At 40.9% G+C, this 26,627-nt stretch overlaps 2 protein-coding genes across 14 annotated transcripts in view; one reads left to right on the top strand and one right to left on the bottom strand.

The window, feature by feature from the left end:
• LOC140621223 (mitochondrial import inner membrane translocase subunit Tim23) overlaps positions 1–1,849 on the top strand; it is a 33,513-nt gene extending 31,664 nt beyond the window's left edge. Inside the window, exon 7 of the mRNA XM_072806328.1 lies at positions 1,385–1,849. Within this exon, the coding sequence (XP_072662429.1) occupies positions 1,385–1,500 (116 nt within the window). The 3' untranslated portion in view covers positions 1,501–1,849. The remainder of the gene's footprint in view (positions 1–1,384) is intronic.
• A 734-nt stretch (positions 1,850–2,583) lies between these two features.
• The window catches only part of NCOA4 (nuclear receptor coactivator 4), a 68,347-nt gene continuing 44,303 nt past the window's right edge, over positions 2,584–26,627 (bottom strand). For 2 of the 13 annotated variants that reach the window (XM_072806314.1, XM_072806313.1), the window contains 9 exons: positions 11,262–11,416; positions 9,641–9,781; positions 9,373–9,461; positions 8,602–8,710; positions 7,979–8,068; positions 7,138–7,284; positions 5,060–6,076; positions 4,541–4,681; positions 2,584–4,154 (listed from right to left, as the gene is read on the bottom strand). In XM_072806314.1, the coding sequence (XP_072662415.1) occupies positions 4,149–4,154; positions 4,541–4,681; positions 5,060–6,076; positions 7,138–7,284; positions 7,979–8,068; positions 8,602–8,710; positions 9,373–9,461; positions 9,641–9,781; positions 11,262–11,416 (1,895 nt within the window). In that variant the 3' untranslated portion in view covers positions 2,584–4,148. Of the gene's footprint in view, positions 4,155–4,540; positions 4,682–5,059; positions 6,077–7,137; positions 7,285–7,978; positions 8,069–8,601; positions 8,711–9,372; positions 9,462–9,640; positions 9,782–11,261; positions 11,417–15,848; positions 15,894–17,875; positions 18,007–25,242; positions 25,487–25,880; positions 26,370–26,627 lie in introns of those variants that run through there. The other 11 variants (XM_072806317.1, XM_072806316.1, XM_072806320.1 and 8 more) reach the window with 10 other exon arrangements.

The following is a 26,627-nucleotide window of genomic DNA, read 5'->3' as shown; positions in this document are numbered from 1 at the left end:
CTAAGGTTGAATTTTTCAACCTCATTGGATACAGTTGCAAAGTCAACTGCTATACTTGGTCTAAATGTAGCAAGATGATATAGAGATGATATGGGCTTCAAGGAGAAATCTTCATTGAATTTTTTTCTGATTCCTGCTTCCCACATATTTGATGATGTTTATAAGTGATGCCTGCAGTTTCTGTTTCAGTCTGTTTGAGAGAGATAATTAGGGCACTTCATGGTGAAAACCTACGCAGGTCAGCTATCAGACCTCTTCAGACCAGAGAGGCTCCTGGAGGGGGTGGCTTTTTAATCAGCTGAAGCCATCTGGCAGGACAGGACATTCATTGCAGAAATGGTAGTCTGAAGTGTTCTAACTTGGCAGTGTTACTGAATTTCACAGAGTTTCCTGGTTTGTAGCCAAAGGGCCTCTGGTAAGGTAATCACTGGACCACAGCTCCATTCCAACTTTGCCTTCCTAATATGTAACTTGGAATGACTATTCCATAGGTATAGACTCCCTGAGGTTTATGGTATCTACTCGTTTGTGAAACCATAAGAACATTGAGTTATTTCCTAAAAGCTTATTTGGGTACCCCTTAGTCCTCTTGGTAGACTCCGGGGATTTTCAGGTAACTGATTAAAACATTTTTGTTTTTACGTTTCAGGTGAAATATATATTGCTACTTGTTTGTCACATGAAAAACTTGTTCAAAGTTTAATCTTTCAATGTTTTTCAGTGAGGATGATGAAGCTGTGTGCCTTGTTTCTCATTAGTTATACTAGATTGGCAGATGTGTCAGTGTAGGAATGGACAGGGAGGAGGGTGGGGACAGGTGGTCCTTTATCAGCACTTAACACAAAAATTTGATTATAGCTATCTTATCACCACTACTTCTTTAGTCTTCAAAGTTAATAGAGGACCTGTCCAGAGTCCAAAGGTTAATATTGTTTCCAAAGAGGGTGTCACCTTGTTTATATTATAGCCCTGAATCAATTTGCAGTGCCTATGAGGTCCTAAACAGTAGGACTGGCAGGAAATTATTCATCTGTTTGGGACTTCAATAATAATATGCATAAGATCTTGTCTGAATTATTGTAGGAACAAGTGAGATGGAGAAAAATCAAGAAATTATTAATGCTTATGATCTTAGCTATAAATTATTAAATTAAAAGCGAAAAGATTGTGAATGAGAATACAATATATGTATTAAACAAGTGATTTAAGGGAATCTCTTGAACCTCTCTTGGTTTCTTGTATTATTTTTAGGACTTAATCTATTTGAGGTGGAATATTGATAAACATGAATTATGTCTTAATTTCGTGATAATGTTACTTAATCCTTTGATGCTAGGACACTATGCAATACAAGGCTGTTTCTCCCCCTCCTACTCTTTTCCAGGTGGTCTACGAGGGGTAGCACGAGGTGGGCTAGCAGGACTAACGCTTACCAGCCTCTATGCACTATATAACAACTGGGAGCACATGAAAGGCTCCTTACTCCAACAGTCACTCTGAAGATTTCGCCAACTTATGAGTGGAGGACACTTTAGTAGTCATCCAGATCAATTTATATGTCAGTCTGGAGTTGCTCTCTCTTCCTACAATTAGTTTGAAAAATCGGAGATTCCAGTTTGCTGTGGTAAAGATCACGTGTGGTTGACCAGGACTGGCATCCTGCTAGCCAGAGTGGAAGCCCAAACTCCTCTGGTGGCTGAGTAATGTGGTTCTTCCCTACCCCCTCTGAACTGAAAAACTACTTAGAGGATTCAGGTCATGATTGTTGTCTATACCGTATCCCCACATTTATTTAATGATCTGAAACTGTAATGTTGCCTTGTATTTCCAATAAAGGGTGAAAATAGAACCGAAGTGTAAACACAGTGTTTCTATTTAAAAGCATTTTTCTGGATATAAAGTGAAAGTTATTCTTAGCATTTTTGTCTGCCCCAACTGGCCAACTCATTTTCTTGGTTGTGTTGAAATAAAGGGTTACTTGACATCATTAACATCTAGGTTACAAATTTTCTTCAACAGAATTGACACTAAACCTCAGGATACTTGATATAAACCATCATGCTAAATTCTCACTAACTCACCTCCCTATGGAGGATAATTACAGGATAGAAACAAGCTACAGGGTTTAAGGAAGCCTTGGGAAAGCTAAAGGTGAGGGCAAGTTATTTGTTTTCTCACCTATGAAATGAAGTTAAATAAAACTGCACTGCAGGTCACACATATACATAATACATACTAAAACAACTGGTGTTTATTATGAAGGGAAAGGGTAAAGTAGGGCCTTCCTGCATGCACCCAGTAAGGACTCAGAGAGAGAGGAAAGCACTGAACCTTAGCTGAAGGCCTCTAGTTTTTTTAAAAAGAGAGTTTAATATATTTCATAAAAATTAAAAGAGCAGATCTGAAGTCTGCAGGAAAAGACTCAAAATGAAACTGGTAATATACCTAGCTTTTGCTATATTAAGATTCATAAGATACACTTGATATTTAAGTTAATATAAAAGTTCTTAGCTGTACTCCTACCCAAAGGTCACTGTGGTAGAACAGTCTGTGATAAGGCAGTTTTACAGATACACACAACTATGCCTGTTTGTGCTTTTAATGAAGGGAGGTACAAAATGCTTCAACACAAAAGAATGTTTTACATACTTATTAGCATGATGATGAATATAAAATTAGGAACACATCATTAAACTTCAAAACTACAAAGTTTCCTGCAACATAAGATAATGGAAAAGGCTCCTTAAATTTTTACCTGCCACCTTTATTATTAAAGTTCTAAGTGGTATTGGGGGAGGAGCGACGACCAAAAAATAGGTTCTTTTCAGCTGTGTTCAAGAAGTCAAATGAAGCTGTATGGCAAGGACTGTAGGACTCTGAAGTTTCTCCAAAAGGGCTTTTAGATGACCACATCACAAACTTCAAAAGTAACAGGAAAGCTGAATTTAAAACTTGTCTGAAAGCCCAGAAAGCAGCTAAGATATCTCACCTTTGAGAAGTTAAAAACATTATAAATCGCATTTCCTACAGAGATACTTTTTAAAGCATGGACGGGACTTTTAAGGATACTGGTAAAACATCAAAGTTTTCATAAAGCTTCAGTAAACACCCCAAGGCACAAGTGTTCAAAACAGCCTATTCACTAAAATGTCACTGCATTCTGAAACTTCCAAAGGTATAGGTACATTATGCTTGCAGTGAGAACATTTCATTTATTCCTAATTAAAAGCACCAGGTGTCAGACTCAGCTTCCCTTTACACAGGATGCACCAATAACCCTTAGGATAGCTAACAGTTCAAATACTACGTTTCCAACATGTCTTGCCTTTCGCTCTTTGATTGATTACTCAGCAGGAGGGCTCTTTTACCTGTGTTCAGAATATTATGAAAGTGGCTAGGACTACCCTGGATATAATCCTGAAACAATACGGAGCTCTTCTAAAAGCTCATTAGCTACTTCAATAACATTTAGATAACAGACCAAATTTGCAGTAGCTGAATCTCTTTCAAAAGAAGAAAAATAATGTAGAATCTAACATGTAAGTTAAAATGTTTTGTATAATCAATGTCAAAAATTGCCAAGATTGTTAATACATGTTGTGGTAAGAAAAAAAAATCACTATGTTGGCAAGGTTAACTATTTGTGTGAAATACACTAAACAGAAGAATCATTATTTCCACCACCAATGGAAGAAAACCCACAGCACGGGGAGCATCTAAAGAGGACAATCAAAAGATTAGAGAAGCTTACTAGCTTTCAAATATATCAACACACTTTGATTACAGAACTATTTCATTTTTAAAACTACAGTGTTTTAATGTACTTCTAGTAACAATTCAATCTAAGGAGCTGTAGAGGCTTATGAAAAAGACCTATCCACCAAGATGCTGTTTGTTTCTAGTGTAGGGCTGAGTTAATACTTTTGTAGAAAGGAACTGAAATCACCTCAGCATCAACAGTCTTTTTCTTTTATGCAGTAACTTATAATTCGATGACTTATTTCTCTTCACTAGCTCAACTAGGCAGGAAAGGAACTAAGCTGACTGGTCAGACCCAGAAACACAATGATTTGGCAAGCTGCACAGTCACTCGGCCCATGGATATGGGATAATTTGCAGAAAAGTTGCTTGACTTGGGTTCCATTGCTTCACATCTGTAAAGAAACGTCCACAGATTAGAGTCCCTTCACTATAGGATAAAAGCAAATCTTCCCCGCCTTAAAGCTCAGACTTGTTTCTCAAGCTAATAGAATCCACAACAGGCTCTGAAAATTCCCGATAGTTATATCATCTTAAAAGGTCACTTTCAAGTATGTCCTAGTTATTTTATAAAGCAAGTTCAAGTGAAAATACCTGAAACTGTTACGATCCCCCAGCCATCATCACTTGCCTAGCACACACACCATTAACAGGACTATAGTTCAGTAAGCCAAGTGTGAATTCATATAGAAGACAAAACATTAAAAAAAAAAAAAAAAAATTGACAAGCAGCTAAAATCTTTTTTTTTTTTTTTTTTTTACACTAGAGACATGTACGCACCTGTAGAGGAGTTCGATACAACCACTTTTCTTTGTCTACTTTAAGCTGCATACAGGCAAAGAGGTCACAAACTGCTGGGAGGCCATAACGGTCTTGGGGAAAGTTACATTCCTCCTGTAGTGGTGAATTAAGTAATACTTCCTGCAAGAAGACAAAAGCGGTGGGTTGCTACATGACAACTGGGAGGCAAGACACCAACTTAACTCATCTGCCCAACAGTGTAGTGTCTCTAAAGAATGTGTACATGTTGGCCATTCTCTCAAATAAGCAAGAGAAAAGGTAAAATTGTTTATTAATCTTTCCCCAAAACAACCACTAAAACTGAGGTGTTGTTTTTCTTTCCTGCAGGATGGGGCCTGAAAGCCTGGAAAATGTACAAAAATTTCAGTCTGAATCAGATGTTCCAGCAAGATTAATATGCCAAATAACATTTAACATATTTCAGGATCTGGCCCATCTGCAAGATTTGGGATTAAGAAAGTATCTATCTACTAAGTATAGTTCAGATTCTGTGCTCACCTTGGCCTTCTTTCGAAGTAGCCACTTGTCTTCTCCTGAGGATAATTGGCTGAGGTTTCCTATCTGCTTTCCTGGCAAGACCCAGTCAGCTGTATTAAAAGGATGGCAGAAAGTGGCCACTGGGTTCATAGGCTTTTGCTTGCTAGCTCTGTCTTCAGTACCAAGCATTTCCTTGGGACAACCTTCTTTGCATGAGGGTGTGATGAGCCACTCTGACAAAGGGCTGTTCCTTATGACTTGGAAGGAATCCGCAATTCTAGAAGGAGCCACTGCCTTTGACATCTTAGCTTGTTGTGCTGCCTCTTTTCTGGAAGGACAGAGCCACACACTCAGGGAATCTATACACTTCTCAGACTCAGGATTTGGTTCCACAGGCATACCATTTTTGTCTTTTCCTTCTTTCTTCAGAAGCCATTTACACAGAGCTTCCTTCTCACAGTTCTCATCACACACACACTCTGCAAAGCTCGTACAGGGCTCATTGGCTTTGCACACCTCCTCCACTTTATATGGGTCCTGATGATTCTGGACAAGCCAATCCTCATTAATCATGCTGGGAATGGACAAGGGTTTCTTGGCCTCTAAGTGGTCGTTCAGGCACTTCAGATTGCCCAGGTTTTCAATCTCCACACCCTTGGGCTGGTTGCCCCGACAATTGGTACAGGAATCGGGCTTGACAAGCCAATCATTCACACTGTATGGCTCCTGGAACACCTGCAACAGGAGCTTAAACTTCCCACTGGTTTCACAGCTGCCATTCCCAGGCTTCTCCAGCTTATGGGATTCCTGAGGAGTCACCAGCCAATCAGAAAGGTCCATCTCGTCCTGCTCAAGAAGGTCCAGATCTCCAATCTTTTCAATTTCAACAGAGTACGAACTGGTAGTAGAATGGCTGTTACACTTCTGGTAAGTTGGTTTTTCGGGAACCTCTTGTTGCTGACTCTGGTGGAGCCAGTTTTCTAAGCCCTTTAGGTTGCCCCAGACTTTACCAAAGAAATTGCAGGCTCTGGCAGAAGTCTACACAAGAAGTATGCAGTATTAGTCCATAGAACATTATGGCTGCTTTGGGGTTCAATGATAAGAGTTCATTTATTTACACTCCCTAGAATTTCTAAATTTAAGTATATAAAGCCAAGGAAAGGATTTCTCTGTTGGGATATTAAAATATGTATTGAATAACAAACAAATTTCTGCAGTTTTAAAAAAACTTAAAAATACTAAAGACAAACTAAGAGAAAGCTTTTGTAGCCTATCTGATAGAAAAGAGGCTGGTAGTTCTACATAATCAGCCTTCACAAATAAAGACAAAAATGAACAAAGGATATGATTAGGCAAGTCATCCAAGAAGGCTAATTAACCTAAAAAATATTCAACCTCCATAATCAAACTTCAAAACAAAAGTAAAATTGTTCTTTGTATCAAATTCAGAGGAAAAAAGGAACTTATAAATGATTGCCACTATTTGAGAAGTTTCAGGGAAAGATACACCTCAATATTCTGCCAAATATTCTGAATATAAATTGGTATCAACTTCCTAGAAAGCCAAACTGGCGATATGTATCAAAAGTCTTAAGGGGTATGCAGAATTATAATCTAGAAATCAATTTCTAGGATTTTACTGCTAAGGAATTAACGTGCACACACTAACTCCTGGCTGTTTAGGGGAACTGTGTTCATACCCAGAAAAACTGGAATTTCAATTATAGCCAATCAATGAAATATAGTATTATAGATTTTATGGAAGAAATTAAATGAAAGAGAAATATATTTATGCTCTACTTAGAAAAAAAATTGCTAGTCAAAACAGGATTTACAGAATCATGTTTCTGAAGTGTATGTATGCATACAAAAATGGAAGTATGTAAGTAAGAACGTTACAGTAGTTAGCTCTGCATGTTGGGGTTCTAGGTTTATATTTCTTTATAGTTCTCTGTTTTCTAAACTATCTAGAATAAAGACGCATCACTGGTGTAATAAAAGTTGCAAAAATATTTTCAGCCTAATAGCAAAAACTAATGACATAAACTAAAACCATCTACTACTCCATCTACCTCAGAAATAATAAGGCAGCAACATACCTGACTATTCTCCAAGGTCTGCTTTTGGGTGAGCCAGTCCTGGAGGTTGGTGCTGGGTATGTAAGGAGCCTGTCGAACACTGGCAGGTTTGCTTCCAAGGAGCCATTCGCTGAGAGAGACAGCAGTAGTGCTGGATGCTGACTTCTGCTAATTACATAATACTCTGCTGCTTAACAAGGCAATGCCAAATGCCATAGAAAGTTCACCCGTAAAGCAAGGGACCCAAGCTTTCTAATTTCACTGACTCTGCACAATTCACATGACTTCCCTAAGCCTCCATCTTCACAATTATAAAATAAGAAGTATAGTTCACCTCCAGGGTTGCTTTCAACTCAAAACATCTAGCATTCTATATTCACATTGCCTTAAGAATTATGAGAAGGTTGCCAAAGAGAGCTACCCCCAGGGAGCTAATGATAATGTCCTATGAACTAATTGGTAACAATCACTTTCTCTCTTAATACCCATAAAATCTCTAAATTTCTGACATTCAGTCTCAAAGGGAGTGTTTAATTGCATAAATTAACTCATTCCACTGCTGCCATTTTGCAAAAAAAATAGTAGCCAAAAAAAAAAAAACAACCCAAAGTGATTTAGTCAAAACCCAAAAGAGGGAAGCCTGGGTGGCTCAGCGGTTTAGCGCTTGCCTTCGGCCAAGGGCATGATCCTGGAGTCCCGGGATTGAATCCCACATCAGGCTCCCTGCATGGAGCCTGCTTCTCCCTCTGCCTGTGTCTCTGCCCGTCTCTGTCGCTCATGAATAAATAAATAAAATATTTAAAAAACAATAAACATATAAACCAAGTAATAATTTAGTTACCAAAAACGAAATGACATTTACCTGTTCTGGCAATGGGATATAACCTCTTTTCTCCAGGAAAGACCCAATATTTGATGAATTAGCATGAGCAATAAGATGCTCAGGAATTTGCTATAAAATGAAAGCAAATTAATCATGTTTATTAATGTTATGCTTTCATTCCAAAAAAGTAAAATTGTAATTCCTAAATTTCAAAAATAGCAATGCATTACTATTTTACTAGAATATTCTTTACACTAAATTCGATGCCTACACAAGTAGTTATGAAATCTGAGAATTCTCTACTATATAAATATCATAAAAGAGAATTTTTTACCATAACTGGTAGTATTACTGTTTTTAACAAGGCCCAAATCAGATCATGTTTAATTTTTTATCTTAAATACCATTCAACCCATAGACTTTATAAGAACTATGTCAAGGTATCAAGAGATACAAGATGAATTCAGAAATTATTAGTGAATCAATACCATATTCCAAGAACTACCAGCCTAATGCTCTATCAGCTTAATCAGAACATGAAATTCTGTAGTTTACCAAATTTTCAAGAAAGCCACTATTCATAGTAAAATATTTTAAGACCATTTGTGAGTCCACAGGTCTGAGAAGTGCACTATGAATTATCTGAGATCAACACTACTCACGATGGTCTTAAGGGATCCAAATGTGGTGATGGCCTGGCGCAGAGCAGTTGTGTCTGCTTCAAACAGTAGGATAGTCGAATCTTCAGGTTTGAGGGTCAAATTGCCCAGTCTGGAGAAAAAATAAACAATATCTGACTACTTTTAAGGAATAACTGTTTTAATCTAAAACAAAAGCCAGGGATCCCTGGGTGGCACAGCGGTTTAGCGCCTGCCTTTGGCCCAGGGCACGATCCTGGAGACCCAGGATCGAATCCCACATCGGGCTCCCGGTGCATGGAGCCTGCTTCTCCCTCTGCCTGTGTCTCTGCCTCTCTCTCTCTCTCTCTGTGACTATCATAAATAAATAAAAATTAATAAATAAATAAATAAATAAATAAATAAATAAATAAATAAATAAATAAAACAAAAGCCAAATTGTGAATAATCTGAAATGACTGTACTTTTCTAAGGAACTCATCAAAGGTAGAGGACTTCATTATGAACCACCAGGTATAATATTAAGCATATACATAGACTTAGGATGATCTTATTACTGGAAAACTCAAGTTAAATCCAAGACATAAAAGGAGTTACAAAATTGACTTGTTTTTGTTTTGTTTTTTTTTAAAGAATTTTTATTTATTTATTCAGAGAGACAGAGAGAGAGAGGCAGAGACACAGGCAGAGGGAGAAGTAAGCTCCACGCAGGGAGCCTGATATGGGACTCGATCCCAAAATTGACTTGTTTTTAAAAATACATCAAAAGTCAAAACAAGTAAAAAGTATCTTTACCTCTCCAGGCACACAGACACTTGATTAGCTAGATCTTTGTTTTGGGTGCACTCCAGTTGATGAATAAGACAATTGAACTGGCCCAGTAACTGTAAGAAAAAAATGAAACTATCTAGCCACAAGGTTACTAAAAGCACCAAATATATCCAAGTAAACAAACAATACTTGGTACTAAGCTTTTACCTGATCTATATTAATGGTACATTATAGGAAAGACATTCTCTGGAAAACCATACTCAAACCAATTATAGCCTTACAGCCACCTTACCCAGTAGAGCTGTTGGGCCTGCTGCTGAAGTGTCTCCTCTTTAAGCTGATAGATGAGATCTACCTGTTCATACAGCCACACCTCACGGCTTCGGAGGCATTCCAGATGACGGCTTATGCAGCTGTGAATCTGGGCTTTGACCTAGTAAACACATACCTATTAGCTTCACTACTGTTATAAGCCTAAAGAATGGTGAGTTTCTTTCTTTCTTTTTTTTTTTTTTTTTAAGATTTTATTTATTTATTCATGAGAGACAAGGAGAGAGAGAAAGAAAGAGGCAGAGACATAGGCAGAGGGAGAAGCAGGCTCCATGCAGGGAGCCCGACGTGGGACTCGATCCGGGGTCTCCAGAATCACACACCCTGGGCTGCAGGCGGCGCCAAACCGCTGAGCCACCCGGGCTGCCCAAGAATGGTGAGTTTCTTAAACTTCTGAGGGTCACAAATCCTTTTGATTATCCAATCATATATATGGAACCTCTCTCCAGAAAAATACGTATCATATACTCAAAATTTTGCCTGTAATTTCGGGGTTGCAGGTCCCGGTAGCACACCCATGGAACCACCAAAGGCCCACAGACCCAGTTTAAGAATTTCAGCCACAAAAGCTCTAAATCCTCCTTCCATACCCCATCCATCCAAAGAGGAGCGGGTTTATTTGGGTGGCCTGAAATAATCAAGAAAAAAATAAAAAGGATATGTAATACTGATCCCCTAAGTTTTTCATAGAATTTGAAAACATATATAGTCTTACAAATTTGTCAGTGGAGTAAGATAGAAGTATTAACTTAATGGCTAGCTAGCCCTTGTCTCTTTTCTCACTCTATGAATGAGCAAGCCAGTTATATTAGGCCAATTAAATAAAGAGATGTGCCACTACATGTCAACAGCCAGAAGACCGGTGGGGCAGAGTTTAAGTAAACCTGTAAACTAAATGTTTCTGAAAGCAGAAGTAGTGATTCAAAAAAGAACAAAAATAAAAAATCCAAAGGAGAGTGCTCATTTCAGCAACATATATACTAAAAATCCAAAGGAGAGAAGTCAAAACACCTATAATTATCCATGAGAATCCGCATGAGAAACTATTTTAAAACAAAATTTTTCTATAATAAAGTTGTATTTCAAAATCATGTAATACTTGGTCTTCCCACTCACCAACAGAATATTAGGCCAAGGGAACAAAGAGATTTCATTTTGACTTGATTCAACAGATAAAGTGATTTACATTACATGCCACCAACAAAGCCATGCCACCACGAAGTTAAAAGCTGGTAGAGGCCATGATGCAGCACCATCCTTTATGCATCAAGGACACAGCTGAGCAGAATACTCATTCATTTTGTTATTTTTTTATTGATGGCAGTGCTTGGCACAGGGACCACAAAGAGGAGCAATTAAAAAATGCATGCTGAACTGAAATCTTTGAGGTGGCACAAGGTTTTCCAGACTCTTCTACCATCTGTTTAATTTCCTTTGGGAATCAAAGGCACCAACATTTCAGGCATACCAAACAAGACATGGGGTGTAACCTGGTTAGCACAGAGAAGCAAAGTCCTTAGCCATGCTCTAACCAGCCCTGTGCTAAAAACCCAGACAAGAGAAGAAAAAAGCGCACATCACACCTCTTGTAAGTTATCTTTAATTTGCTGTTCAGCCCGGAGAACTCCACCAATAGCAAGCTCCAAGTCCCTCCGTGCATCACAACACCTCAAAAGGGGTTCTCTATTACTGGAGCGGCCACTCTGGTCCTGTGAGGTACTCATTCTGCTCACTGTTCCTGTGAGAGGAAAAAAAGAAAAATCTAAATTGCACTGTAATTTCAACCAAAAACCACCTTTCAAACATGCCCCAAATGATCATTCCAATGAGCTCTCAATTACTAACTTACTTAGATCACTTCCAAAACAGGACCCGGCACATAGTGTACTCTTAATAAATACTGCTTCTTCTTCCCTGCCCACCACTACTGCATTCCTCCATACAATTCTATGCATCTACTTTAGTGATACTTTACATGTAAACAGATTATTCCTAAAAAACAAACAACCCACTAATTTTCCAGAACTGATAGGGCATATAGCCTCCAGAAAGTTAAAAGAACACTACAGTGTAAGTTTCTGTTTATGAAACACATGAAGTCATAGGGGGCATATGTTCTTGTTTTACAGATTTAGAGGTGAAGACTTAAAAGGTCTAGAAGGATCCATAATCACTCTGAAAAGCAGCTACAAACCAATAACTTGGTAAACAGTTTAGAACACTGTTTAGATCTAGCATTTACCTGGACTGGGAAATGGAAATTTTAAATTATTTTCTTTTAGGTAGAACTTTGTTTTTTTAAACTTAGGAAGAATTTAGGAATGGTTTCAGAGCTAGGAAGCTCTCAAGAGTGTAAATCTAACAAAATAATTTCATAGTATTCTAATATAAGGGAGATGCTCACAGACATTGGTGTGGGAAACTACAAAGTTTTCTAATAATCTTGGGCTTACAAGAGATAAGAAATAGAATTGGAAAGAACAGCACACAACCAATGATATACTGAGACTGAGAAGAATGTAAGAAAAACCATGAAACCAAGCTTGATAATAACTGTTGGAAGAGGGACATCTGGGTGGCTCAGTGGTTGAGCATCTGCTTTTGGCTCAGGTCATGATCCCAGAGTCGGAGTCGTGGGATCAAGTTCCATACGGGGCTCCCTGCAGAGAGCCTGCTTCTCCCTTGGCCTGTGTCTCTGTCTCTGTGTCTCTCAAAAATAAATAAAATATTTTTTAAAACACTAGAAGAAGTCTGGTGTCTATCTTGGATAGATCTAGAATCAGAGATGGTTTCTCAACATTTAGAAAAAAACAGTAATCAATGTAGCTCAGCATGTGTTCACATAGCCCTATGACACCAGAGTTATTTCCTTCTTGGACAGTTTTACTAAACTGGCCATTCAATGCAATCCTGTGGCCACAGTCTATCTGGATGCTCAACACATGATCTGTGACAAGGATATATCCTATCTTTGGGGATAAAGTGAATATGAGCTAAAAAGAAGTACAACTAAATGGAATCCGAAGATTATTTTTTACAAACAACTCAAAAAGTCACAGACTGGGGATCCCTGGGTGGCACAGCGGTTTGGCGCCTGCCTTTGGCCCAGGGCGCGATCCTGGAGACCCAGGATCAAATCCCACGTCGGGCTCCCGGTGCATGGAGCCTGCTTCTCCCTCTGCCTATGTCTCTGCCTCTCTCTCTCTCTGTGTGTGTGACTATCATAAATAAATAAATAAATAAATAAATAAATAAATAAATAAATAAATAAATAATTTTTTAAAAATTTTAAAAAAAAGTCACAGACTGAAGCCCATCTGTAAAGTTTTGAGGTATGTTTTCCCTAATTACTCACCTGTTTTCCCTAATTACATGGATAAAAACAGAAAGCAGATACGACAGTCACAGTTAACAAAGGACTTTGATAAAAACATTCTACATACCTGTAAAATGAAAATGTAAATGTTTAAAACTTGAATGGGGGATGACAAGGTGGAAGAGAATAAAGTGTATTTTAAAAGGATGAAGACTTAGTTGAAAGTAACCTCTATATGAGTTAGCACTGTGCTGGGTCTGAGAGAAAAATAACACCATTTGCATTTACAACATATAGCATATATGTATAGTATATACATATAGTATAGCATTTGTCATAGGACTAACCTGTTCCATGTCTATTAAACTAAATTTGAAATTTCTTTCTGAATAACACACTTTAGAATAGACATTTAGAAAAGGAAAAGGGACTTTAAAACCATGAAAAATTACTCCAGAAGGGAAGCTGTTTAGCCTAGATAAGAGAAGTCTCTGGGAGGACATGATTACAACAAGTAACCTATCAAAAGATTTGTTCAGGATCACCCAAAGAGGGTAGAGGAGGATTAACAGGAGACATCTGAGGCAGTATGTGAAAGAACTTCCTATCAGTTCTGGAGGCACCGACCTCCTCTGAGAAGCCAGCTTTTGGCTAAACAGCAGCCTAGCCAGTGTAGTGTGGAGAGTCCCCCAGATGGCTGACTCCTCCTCTGAGAGGACGCGAACTCTGGCCTAGACTGCATATTCAAGCCTAGGTTTAGGACCAGACAGCTAGCTAGAAGCTGGAAAGGAATAAAGGCGGTATCATCCTCACCCTCAAAAATAAAATGATGGGAGGAAGAAGCCTAACAGGCTCCACAGTGAGGAACTAGAGATCCTCTAGGAATCTTAAAGATTTGGGAAACTGTAATTTCTGTTATTTTGTTACGTCAGTCTGTTTCCCCATAATGACCTCTAGAAAGGAAAGGCCTCCTTAACTAAATTTGATAGGAATCCCTGTGGAAATTTTTCCTAACACATATGTTAACACTTGGTGCACTCTGTAGGAACTTTGAAAAATACCTGTACAACACAAGTGAAGTGTTGCCTTATACTTGAGAGCTGGAGTGTCACCTCATTACAAGTTGCTTCACTTTGCACTTAAAAGTTATACGTAAAGCATGTTTAGCTGTCTTTCTAATTATTAACCAACTTTCACCTATGCCAAGTTTCCCATTCTTAAGTCCTCACCATTTGTGTGGCATTCCACAATATCTGGCACAGTGTAAATGTAATCAATAAAATTAAATTAAAATGCACTTCACAATGTCAAACCCCAGAGCTCTAGATCACACAGGTGGCAAATTCAAATGCATATAAGTGCTGACTGTTATTATTAAATCCCTAAAGTAGGTCTTCTAAACTCAATCACAAGTACTATACAAACTGTCTAACAAGAACAATGGGCAGCCAGGGTGGCTCAGCGGTTTAGTGCCGCCTTCAGCCCAGGGCGTGATCCTGGAGACCCAGGATGAGTTCCGTGTGGGGCTTCCTGCATGGAGCCTGTTCCTCCCTGTGCCTGTATCTCTGCCTCTATCTCTCTCTGTGTGTCTCTCATGAATAAATAAATAAAGTCTTTAAAAAAAAAAAAACTGTCTAACAAGAACAAAATATGGCAAAACTATACAAACTGGGTTTGCTCCTTATCAGCTATGGACAGAAGCAGGATGAGATTTAAGTTACAAAACTCATTTCCCCCCATATTTATCACATTTTCAAATTAAAATAAGTGTTATCCTTCAAAACAGTAATCTTGTTAAGAATAAGGATCTTTAGAGCCCATCCGTTCAGCCACTAAGAAATCCTTTTTTTTTTTTTTTTTTAAAGACTTTGTTTATTTATTCATGAGAGACACACAGAGAGAGGCAGAGACACAGGCAGAGGGAGAAGCAGGCTCCATGCAGGGAGGCCGACGTGGGACTCGATCCCGGGTCTCCAGGACCATGCCCTGAGCCAAAGGCAGACGCTTAACCACTAAGCTACCCTCAACTGCTGAGCTACCGAGGCGTCCCAGAAATCCTGTTTCATTTCTTTATGATCAATCCCCGGATGCTTGTCTCTGCTGCCTTTGGCTGTGCCCCTTTGCCTCCCTGTGGGGCAGTGGAGGGGCAGTCAGCTTCTCTAGCCTAGATCCCAAGAAAGCAGTTATGCAAACACTTGCCTTTTTGTACTGCAGTGAGGAGGAAGCCCTCAGAACTAGAATTAAGAATCCACTATAGGAGTGAACTCAAATCACAATGAGGTGAAGCCTGACCTACCTTTATGAAATACCACGTCCAAAGAGACTTGTGGGAGGTAAATAGTTCACACAGCCATTTTCAACAATTTACCATTTATTTCAGGTTCCAGAGCCAGTGCAGCAAGCATGACAGTTAAGAGGTTACCCTGGAAGCGGGGGTGGGGGTGGGGTGAGCAGTGGCGAGGCGTTTAACAAATGGAGTTCTTCATCTGCCAACATAAAACCCATGGGCTGGTTGCTTACTTCTCTAAACCTCCACTTCCTCTGGAAACACGGAGACAGCGACAGTAGCTACAAATGGCTACAGAGAAGCTGAAGTGAGACATTATCAGCCTGCGGCACTTAATCCAACCCCTGCACTCTGCACTTTTTAACACTATTGTTAGGTTTAGTTGAGTTATTGGGACTTTAGGAACCATCACCCCTGGATTAGAGACAGCAGCACTGAAGCTAGAAAAGGCTTTGAAGTGAAGAGGCCTTGACTCAGAATCATTAGGCCATTGATCAATGCTATGACCTTGGGCCATTTGCCCTTTTAGAACCTAAACCCTAATTCCTAAATCAAGATAATACCCACCTTGCAGATTTAGGGGTAAGGATGTGGTACTTGTTTAACAGATAGTAGTTCCCTATCGAATCTTTCACTATACAATATAGCAAAAGGCAAACAGTTTTTATGGCAAAAACTCAATAGTCTAAACCCTGTACTTACCAAGTATGCACACTATTGTCTGGTTTCTTACCTGTAAAAGGACTGGACCAAATCAGCTCTAATTCCAAAATTCAAATCAATGAAAGACTATTTAAAAATGTCTTTTCCTCTTCATCTTTGTAATCCAAACCACTGCCCCCACCTTCAAAAGAAGACTGCTTAAATGTGTATCTTTTGAGACAAAGTAAAAAGTTTAAATGCTTCTGAAACTTCCCTACCTCTAGGATTCCTGTCCTAAATTTAGGGCAGGAGGAAGAAAGAGGGAGAGACACATGCACTCCTCAAATAAAGCTCCAGGAAAACCTAGAGCTTTCCCCAAAGAGGAGTTCTATAAACTATATATGCAATCTTTGCATAGTGTTTTACACAAATCTAGTTATGAAATCCAAAGATCATGAAACCAGAATTAAGTAACTAACCACAAATGAAGCTCTATCGTTATCGTGTGCTTTAACCATAAAATTTCGAAAAAGCTATAACCCTCTTGTGACCCACATAAAACCACAACTTAAAGTACAAAAATTTAGCCATCTCTTTAGTAGACTATTCTCATTTTATAGATAAAGCCACTAAGGCCCAGACAGTTTAAACCACTCATTTAAAGGGCCACAGCCATAACAGGTTTGAGTTTAGAACTAAGGTTTCTAAGGTCTAGTCCTGGATGCTCTCTGACCAGCTTGTTCTTCCTTTTTTTAGTGTATTATCACCCACAAATTACTTGTATTTGCCAATACTATAGTTTGAAATTAACATTCAAAAAAAAAAATTCCAATGGAGTACTATTGGAATAATTTCCATTAAGATTCTGTGCATTTTCATAGTCCTCGATAAAGTAAGACAATTTCTTAGAATTTTCTTCCTTGGATAATGCTAACAAAATAAATAGTACCCGTGCATGTCAAGACAGTTTCAGAATAATCTAAACACTGCCAAATGCCAGTGCCAAGTACGAAGGACAAGAGCAAGAGTCCTGGATTCTGACCCCACATCTGTATCATAATCACGCAAAGTTCCATTTGTCTGTCTGAATGAAAGCTTAAACCATGTCAAGGCCTTTCAGGTTTCACTGTTTTGCCACCTTTCCCACCTGCCCCTTTCCAAAAAAAAAAAAAAAAAAAAAAAGGTTTTCCACTTCTCAGTTATTTTCCTGGCTTCCAAGTCATTGCTAGAAGCCGATGTTCTAAAAAGCAACCCAAAGCATACATCTATGTTCTCTGGATTACTAAATTTGAAATATTGCCAATGTGGTTATCTTTGATGAGACATCTATTAGACTGTACAAATTTTCAGGAAAAAAAATGATAAAGTAATTAATATTCCACATCACCTTGAGACATTCCTTCACACGTTCTTTATTGTCAAAAAAAAAAAAAAAAAGCTTATTTCACAATTCATTAACTCAAAGGCTATACATATCTTACCCTAGCCCCAAAACACTTTTAATTCCTTATCAACACAAGTATTTTTGAAATTCAGGATGATTCTCCATAATTTTTTTCACACCTCGCAATAAAGGCTAATACCTGAAGAGACTTAAAATACGATAACAATGAAATCACGGTATCATATTCTAAGATGAACACTTCAGAGTTTACTGCGCTATTTGTCTACCTTTACAGCACATCAACTTTCCGAAGCAGTAACTGCAAACTGACCACAAAATTCCCCACCTAATGCCAAATAAGACTTTTCTAGCTCAAAAGCAACGATGATTCATGCAACTTTCCAGGTCCCCAACACTTTGTAAGAGCACAGCTGCTCCACGAAGCCGCAGTCCGCAGGGCGACCGCTCCGCACGCAGGCGCCAGCCCGGGCCGCAGCGCCCCTTCCCCAGCCCAGCGTGGCGAGCCGACTCCGAGCGCCCCTGCCGCGGTCCGGGGCTGCCCACGTACCTGCAGGCTGGGCCTGCGCCGCACGACCTCCTGGGCGCGCCGAAGACCGCTTTATCCCCAACCTGGCTGGCGAAGGTCCCCGAGCCCACGCGCCGCGCGCCCCCGCGCCCGCGTCTGGCGGCCCCGGCGGCCGGGAGCGCGCACGTCGGCGCCCGGGACGCTCGGGAGGTTCCGCCCACTCGGGCACCTCCCCCCTCCCCCCTCCCCGCCCCCCGCCCCCCAGGAGCTCCCGCCCCGCCCTGCCGCTTGCCGAAGCCAGCTCCCGGAGCCCCCAGAAGCCAGGGCTCCCCTCCACCTCCCCTCGGCCCTTCTGCCCCAGCTCTTGGCCTCTATCCACCCTGTTCCGCGCCCCAAGTCGTCAAGACGGCTACGACTTCAGGGTTTTGCTGCTTATCACTACAGAGAAGTAACAACCGTGGGGCTTCTGAAGGCTTACCGCGTTATTCCTGGAATGTCCCTGCCGGGTAGTTTATGCCTCCTGAGATCACCACTGTCAGCCCCGCTGGGGTTCAGCCCTTGCCTCTTGTTCCAAGTGTCCATTATTACTGTCTCCAACTCAATTGTTGTCTCCAACAATTATATGTAAAATGTTTAGGGCAGTACCTGCCATATACAGTATTCCTATCTGATTATCGTGATCATGGTACAGTACATTTAGTTTGGTGCCCTTTTCTGCAAAATCACCCTTATTGCCTGCATATCCAATCAGGCCAGCAGACAAAATCTAGACAGCGCTAGTCATTGCCTTTCAATCAATTTTATTAATGTAAAATACTTGCTCTTGTCTATTCACAAACTATTTTTGTAAATAGTAAGAGTAAAGCAAAACCACACAACAAAAAGCAAAAGACACTCCAGGCCATCACCTCCAATTAAGCATCCCTCAGATTTCAGATGAATAGTCTGTGGAGGCGCCTGTCTTATCTATGCTGCACAAGGTTTCTGGGATCCCATTTCAGATAGTCATTACCAAACATTTCAGACAGTCACTACCAAAAGTTATGAGAAAACAATTTCTTCTCTATTGGATAACACATTTTGTAAAGATTTAAAAAAAAAAAAAAAAACAACACAGGACATCCCGGGTGGCTCAGTGGTTTAGCGCCACCTTTGGCCCAGGGCGTCATCGTGGAGTCCTGGGATCGAGTCCCTGCATGGAGTCTGCTTCTCCCTCTACCTGTGCCTCTGCCTCTCTCTCTGTCTCTCATGAATAAAAAAAAAAATATTAAAAAACAAACAAACAAACAAACAGGGGCTCCTGGGTGGCTTAGTCAGTTAAGCCTGCCTTCTGCTTATGCCATGATCTCAGGGTCCTGGGATGGAGTCCCTCATTGGGCTCCCTGCTAGGCAGAAAGCCTGCTTCTCCCTCTCCACCCTGACCATGCTCTCTCTTGCTACCTCTGTTGCTATCTCTGTCTCTCTCAAATAAATAAAATCTAAAAAAAAAAAAAAAAAAAAGACATACTTCTAAATGATGGAAGTTTAAATTTTGTGGACTTTTGTACTTTAAACGGCTAGAAAAGAGGAATTTTCAGTCTATTAAAACATAACTGATGTCAAGAAGAACTTTCATCTTTAGGTGCCCCTACAAAATACTCACAATGTAAATAAATACAATAGAAACTGTGTTGACCATCACCTACATAACCAATTGTCTCTACGCCCTCTCTAAAAGATCCTGACCCACACCTCCACACACTAAATAATCCAGCTCTCCCTCACTTGAATTCCTGAGTTACTGAGAGTCAGTGTTTGTTCTATCAGCTTATTCCAGCTGTAGTTGTCACTACAATGATGTGATTTATTCCAAATTACGTAAAGAGTGGAGGAAAAAATAATAAAAATCTAGAAGAATTCTACATTCAAACCACTTTGCATGCTCCTCTTTTCTCCCTTAGGCTTCATTATTTGCCCTTATATCTTTATGTTTACATTCTAAGGGGGATTTTACCTCTCTTCTGCTTCAAGATTTCTATGCTGTCTCAGAACGAGAACCATCCACTCCTAGTAGGTCATCTCATTTAAAGAGGATGTAAACTCCCCACTTGCCTGTAGGATAAAGTCCAAATTTCTTATAAAAGGAATAAAGTTCTCTATTTTCTCACTCCAACATGATTTTCCTGCCATCTCCTCAGAGCAGCCCCCACACTGTAACCTGCTACACAGCTCTTCCATTCACAGCCTAGGCTGGTTTACCTGTCCAGCTTGGCTCTCCCAGTTCTCGCTGCCAGCAATACCAGTTCCCTTCTCCTTACCTGTCCACTTTTCTAACTATGCTCAAGTCACCACCACTATGAAGACTTTCTGGCCAAGCACCCCTCTCCTCAATAGTTTTGGCCAACAGAGTTTGCTGCTCCTTCCTCTGGACCCACTCTAATCTATACAGGTTTCCAGCGTGAGACCTGTAACATGTTACTCTAATTACACAGTACATGTCTGCCTCCTTAGCTTGAGATTCTCAAGAGAAGGTACAATGACTTATTTGGCTTTGTACACTCTAATGCTGAACAGAGTCTGGTAAGGGTATTTTGGCTTACCAAACCCCTTCACACTCTACGTGCTCTATTGAATTGACAAAGAATGGTGTCCCTAAAGTTGTGCAATGCTGTAACCCTAAATTCAACAGAGACTTAATGTGTATGTTTGAGAAATGAATAAATGATAAACAGACGTTCAAGTTCAGACTAGCCACGATAAGAATAGTATAGTTCTTCTTTAAACATAGATAATCAACTTGATGTCACAGTAAGGCCTGCATTCAGGATGGTTTTTCAGAGGTGGAAATGTTTCTAGTGTTACTATTTTTAGTTTTCTTTCAAACAAGACAAAACTGGCAAGGGTACTGCCACTGAAACCATGATCCCAGGACAGGCACTGAGACAAAGCATCTTTCCTCAGGCAAACCCGTCAAAGTTTAGCTATGCAGATTCACAAACATCAGGAAGTCTGTAAGTTAAAGAGGAAATATTAACTTATCTACAGCCAACTCAGGATTTTTTTTCCTTCAGATTTGCAGTACCACAGAAATTCTAGCTGACATCACAAAAGATTGGTAGGCTTTCAGAACTGGGACTCTGTCCTATTTTCAACTTGAAACTTCTGGTCATAATACAGTAAATGATAGGAAAACATACTGCTTATCTACCATCCCAGTGATAATACTATTTTAGAGGATCCCTGGGTGGCTTAGTGGTTTAGCGCCTGCCTTCGGCCCAGGGCGTGATCCTGGAGTCCCAGGATCGAGTCCCACATTGGGCTCCCTGCATGGAATCTGCTTCTCCCTCTGCCTGTGTCTCTGCCTCTCTCTCTGTGTGTGCCTCTCATGAATAAATAAATAAATAAAATCTTTTTTAAAAAATACTATTTTATCTCTGATTTTATAGTAAGTATCTTACGGTTTTTCCCATAGGAAGTGAACAAGTAATATAATATTATCCCTTCTCTAAAGCCTGGGGTACTAGCAATAATGCTAAAATTAAATTCAAAATATACCTTAGATTATGTTCTTATGAAATCAGTAATTGTCCTAGTATTAAAAGACTTAACTTCTTATCTATGATCAAACTGACAATCAAAAACTTTTTAACCTATTATTCATTCCTACACTGAACCAAATTGTCACATTTGTAGAGCACTGTAGGAAAGGCTGGATAAGAGGAATAGTGAGGCTCAAAAGGGTTCCCAAACATTTTTCCAGCACCAGAGAGGAACATCTTGATTCCACTGAATAATTAAGCCAGGTAAAATCAGGGAGGATGACTTGGGATAAGTATGGTTAACAGAATTAGACTGAATCATTCACATCAGGAGCAAAAAGAGCACCCTCAAAATGACTATTTTATGGGTGCCTGGGTGGCTCAGTCAGTTAAGCATCTGCCTTCAGGTCAGGTCATGATCCCAGGGTCCTGGGATGGAGCCCCATGTCTTTGGGCTCAGCGGGAAGCCGGCTTCTTCCTCTTCCCTCTGCCCCTCCCCCGCCGCTTGTGCTCCTATTCTGTCAAATAAATAAATAAAATCTTTTTTTAAAAAAGGTGAAACATTGTTCAAAAAAAATAACTATTTTATTCACTTGCCTGTGAATCTACCTAATTCAAAGAGGGTGAATACCATGTCAGGCTCTGAGGTATTGTAGGTTAGGTGGGATATTTATAAGTTATGATTGAATGTTATAATTTAATAAGCAAAGACAAGCTGAGAACTATATGGCAGCTCCTCCAACAAGCATACTATTTAAAAACACTATTTAAAGCTACTCACCAGAAGAAAAGTACTCAACTTTGCCCCCATATGAGCCTAGGCCACTCAACTTGTCTGTGTGCTATATGTTGAAACAAAGTATCAAGACATATCCATAATGAAAACAAAGCCAAAAGGAAAGTTGTGGACAAGTCTTTATTCTCTGAGGCTCAATATACTTCCTTTGAAAAAGTCCAAGATTGATAGTTTTTTAATTTATTATGTTAATTCTAGTATAGTTAACATATGGTGTTATGTTAGTTTCCAGTGTACAATATGATTTAACAATTCCATATATTACCTAGTGTTCATTATGATAAGTATACTCTTAGTCTCCCAAAAATTAATATATGTAAAGCACTGAGAATAATTCCTGACACATAGTAAGAGGTATATCCCCCATTATCCAAAAGTAGAGCATTTCTATGAGGATTTCTGATTACCTGACGATCTATCTTTCTAACAGATGCACAAAATACATTGAGATAAAGCACTAATCCTCAGAAACACAGTTCAAAGCTATGGTGGCTTGATGTTGAGATGCTAAGTGTAGCTTCCAGGGAAGGACCTTGGTGGAGCCACTCTAGCTGCTGGGGTGCATAATGCCTCTAATAATGACTCACTGCAAAACAAATGCTGAACACCACTTTTGCTTTTTGCCCTTTTTTGTAAAAGTAAAAATCCTCTTTGGAAACAGATACAAATGCAGGTCTTTCATAAAAGTAAAGTGACGTAACAAAAGCTTTAAAAAAGCAGGAGGGGGGCGTTTGGGTGGCTCAGTTGGTTAAACATCTGCCTTTGGCTCAGGTCATGATCCCAGGGTCCTGGGATGGAGCCTCATGTCAGGCTCCCTCCTCAGTGGGGAGCCTCCTTCTTCCTCTCCCTCTGCTGCTCCCCCTGCTGGTGCTCTCTCTCTCTCTCTCTCTCAAAGAAATAAATTAAATCTTTAAAAAAAAAAAAAAAAAAAAAGCAGTGGATACGTGTAGCTATTTTTAATAAAAACCTTTTAGAAAAAGCAGTGGATACATGTAGCTATTTTTACTACTTTTGGTCAGATAATGGGTACCATAATAAAGGAAGACATTTTATTACGTAGCTCATCAATTTAATAAGTCACCATTATCTCTCCCAGTTTCCTGACTGCTGCCCACTCCTCCCTCCTCACCTACTCTTTCTTCTCTTTGCTTGCTCAGTTCAGTCACAATTGTCTCCTTGTGGCTCCTACAGCATTCCAAGGATGCTTCTACCTCAGGGCCCTTGCACTCTCCTCCAGATATGCTTATGCCCACTTGTTCACTTGCTTAGAGTGTCTTTTCAGTGAAGCCATTCCTCACAATCCTATACAAAATAAATCTTCCTTCCACAAACTCCCCCTTAATATATTTTATTTTTCTCCATAGTACTTATCACCATCTGACATGTAGAAACCATTTATTTTCTGAACCCACTTCAGAAAACACACTAGAAAGTAAGTTCCCCAGAGGAAGGAACTTTGTCATTTTGTTCACTGTTATATAGTAGATGTTCCATAAATATTTGTTGAATGAATTCAACAAATATTTAATGTATCTATGTGCCAAGGGCTTTTTTTTTTTTTACACATTATTTCATTTTAGTCTCCCAAACATTTAAAGATTTTATTTATTCATTCATGAGACACACACAGAGAGAGGTAGAGACATAGGCAGAGGGAGAAGCAGGCTCCCCATGGGGAGCCTGATGTGATACTCCATCCCAGGACCCCAGGATCACCACCTGAGCCAAAGGCAGATGCTCAACCACTGAGCCACCCAAGTGCCCCCAAACATTGATTTTTTTTTAAAGATTTTATTTATTGGGCAGCCCTGGTGGCACAGCAGTTTAGCACCGCCTGCAGCCCGGGGTGTGATCCTGGAGACCTGGGATCGAGTCCCACATCGGGGTCCCTGCATGGAGCCTGCTTCTTCCTCTGCCTGTGTCTCTGCCTCTGTCTCTCTGAATAAATAAATAAATAAATCTTTAAAAAAAGATTTTATTTATTTATGAGAGTGCGTGCACACAGAGGGAGAGGAAGAAGCAGACTCCTTGCTAAGCAGGGAGCCCAATGCAGGGCTAGATCCCAGGACCCTGAGATGAGGAGTCGAAAGATGACCTGAGCTGAAGGCAGATGCTTAACCAACTGAGCCACCCAGGCGTTCCCCCCGCCCCCCCCCCACCTCAAACATTTAAAGTACATATTATCACCACAATTTAAAAAATAAAGAACCTAACGCCTGATGAAGTTAAATATATATTACCTATAATCACAGGCTTCCAAGTAGCGGGGTCAAGATTTAATCCCAGGTCTGAGTCTAAAGTCCTTAGCCACATAAGTTAAAGGGATCACTTGGGTACTAAGATTTTACGTATTCATTCAACAAATATTTATAGAGTTCCTATGCTGACACATACTTATGATAGTCCCTGAGGGCACAACAATGAATTGCTACCTGGAGAATCTGTGCCATTGATTCACCAAAAATTCAGCAGAAAATAGTAATTCTTTGAAATACGACATTGAGAGTCAAAAATCCATCAGCAGCAATGACTGGCTCTCAGTGTTTTCCAGTATGCTAACCCTTACTCTAGTAGGGAAATTATTATGAAACAGTAGCCAAGAGGCTTTCAGATGGGCGTAGGGATGTATAAGAATATCCTGCAGTTTTCTAAAGCTCCCCCCCCCCCACAGGTTCCTGAAATTCTGGCACAGCTCAGCTGATTTTAAAAAATGGGGTGAGGGGGCAGGTCCTATGTAATTCTAAAATAAGACATTTTCTTCCCCTCTGAGAATCACATTTTCCTTCCCTTACATAGCTCACCGTGCTTTGCCACTTCTGAAATGCCTGTTTGCCCAACAGTAAGAATGTAATTGTAGAGGTTTATTCAGACACAAAATATCATGAAACTTTAGACCCTATAGGATTTTCCCTAAGGACCCAAGGCTAAAAGTCCCATAGAAAAGGGGGAAGGAGAAATAAAATGCAAGGAATATTACTGGGCTAGAGCTTACATGTATTATCTCACTTATCTGAACAAACAGGCAAGCTAGCAAACATTCCAAAGAGCAAGCCAAGTAACTTCCCTAAGCCACACGGTCCATCCACCACACCCACCTCCACGGCAGCACCTGGGTAAGTTCCTCAAGGGTCCGATAGTCTTTACAGCTCAGACGCGGCACGTAGGACCCCAGTACAGGGACGAGCCCATCAGGATGACCGGTCTCGTCCTCACCCCAGGAGATAATTCAAGAGTCCTCGCAGCCACATTTCCAAATCAACAAATGGGCGGTGGAAAACTAAATCTACCCAAGAGAGTCGCGCTGTGGTGAACCTTACCCTGACCTGACTAGAAAACACTGGAAAATGGTAGGGGGGGGGGGGCGCTGCTTTTTCCATCTGACAGACTCTGCGGCCTGCCCGCTGTCATTCCTGACCGCGTCATCCCGTGTGTCACACGGCGGGCGCCTGAGGCCCTGGCGACGAGCAAGCAGAGCCCTGCGGCCGTCACTCCCGGGGTCGGGAGACGGAGACGGAGACGGCGGCGGGCGGCGGGGGGCGGGCGGCGGGCCGAGGGCCGCGGAGGGGACCGGCCCAGGCGGCCAACAGCCAGGAAAGGGTGACCCGGGCCGGACAGGTCGAGGGAGACGCCGGCGGGAAGGGCAGACCTAGGCTGGGCGGGCCAGCGGCCACGGCGCCCCGGGCCACCCGCGACCCGCAGGCAGGAGGACCCAGCGAGCCACCGCGGTGCTTACCAGCTCCGAGGGCCGCGCCGGGCGAAGCGAGCGGGAGCTTCCTCGGGGAGAGGCCCGCAGGGTCAAGCAGAGGGCCGAAAGGAAGAGTTCTCGCGAGAGCGCCGCCTTCCTCCCACGCCTCACGCCACACATCTGACAGTCTCGCGAGACCTCGGCTCGGGTCAGCCCGCAGCCCCCGCCCGCGCCCGCGCCCGCGCCCTGTCCGCCTCCCCCGAGTCGCTCACGTTAAGTAAAGCAAGTTTGTTGAAGGCAGACTCCGCCGAGGATTCTCTCTGTGCTCCGTGATGGTCTCACAAATGTCCTCGTAAACAGATTTTAGCTTTAATGTACACATGCAAAAATAGACGTCAGAAGACGCAAAAGGGCAAATCCTGTGTGAATCCAATTACATAAGGTCGCTGGAATAAGTCAGATTCATAGAAGCAGAAGACACAACAGTAGGGCGCCCGGGTGGCTCGGCTGGTCCGGCCTCCGCCTTGGGCTGCGGCCAAGGTCCTGGAGTCGAGGGTGGAGCCCCCAGGCGGGCACTTGCTCTGGGGCAGTCGGCTCCTCCCTTTGCCCTTCATCCAGCTCTTGCTCTCTCTCTCTCTCTCTCTCTCTCAAATATATAAATAAAATATTGTTTTTTTAAAAAAGGAATAAAAAGAGAACACAAGGTGCTTTCCACAGGCTGGGGGGAGGAGTAATTGTATGATTACGGACTTTGAGGTTAAGATGATGGAAAGTTATGGAGATGCATGTAGTGAT

Source organism: Canis lupus, chromosome 29 (assembly GCF_048164855.1).
Source record: "Canis lupus baileyi chromosome 29, mCanLup2.hap1, whole genome shotgun sequence".
NCBI lineage: Eukaryota > Metazoa > Chordata > Mammalia > Carnivora > Canidae > Canis > Canis lupus.
Note: the sequence above shows the minus strand (reverse complement) of the source record. Positions and strands in the feature narration are given on the sequence as shown.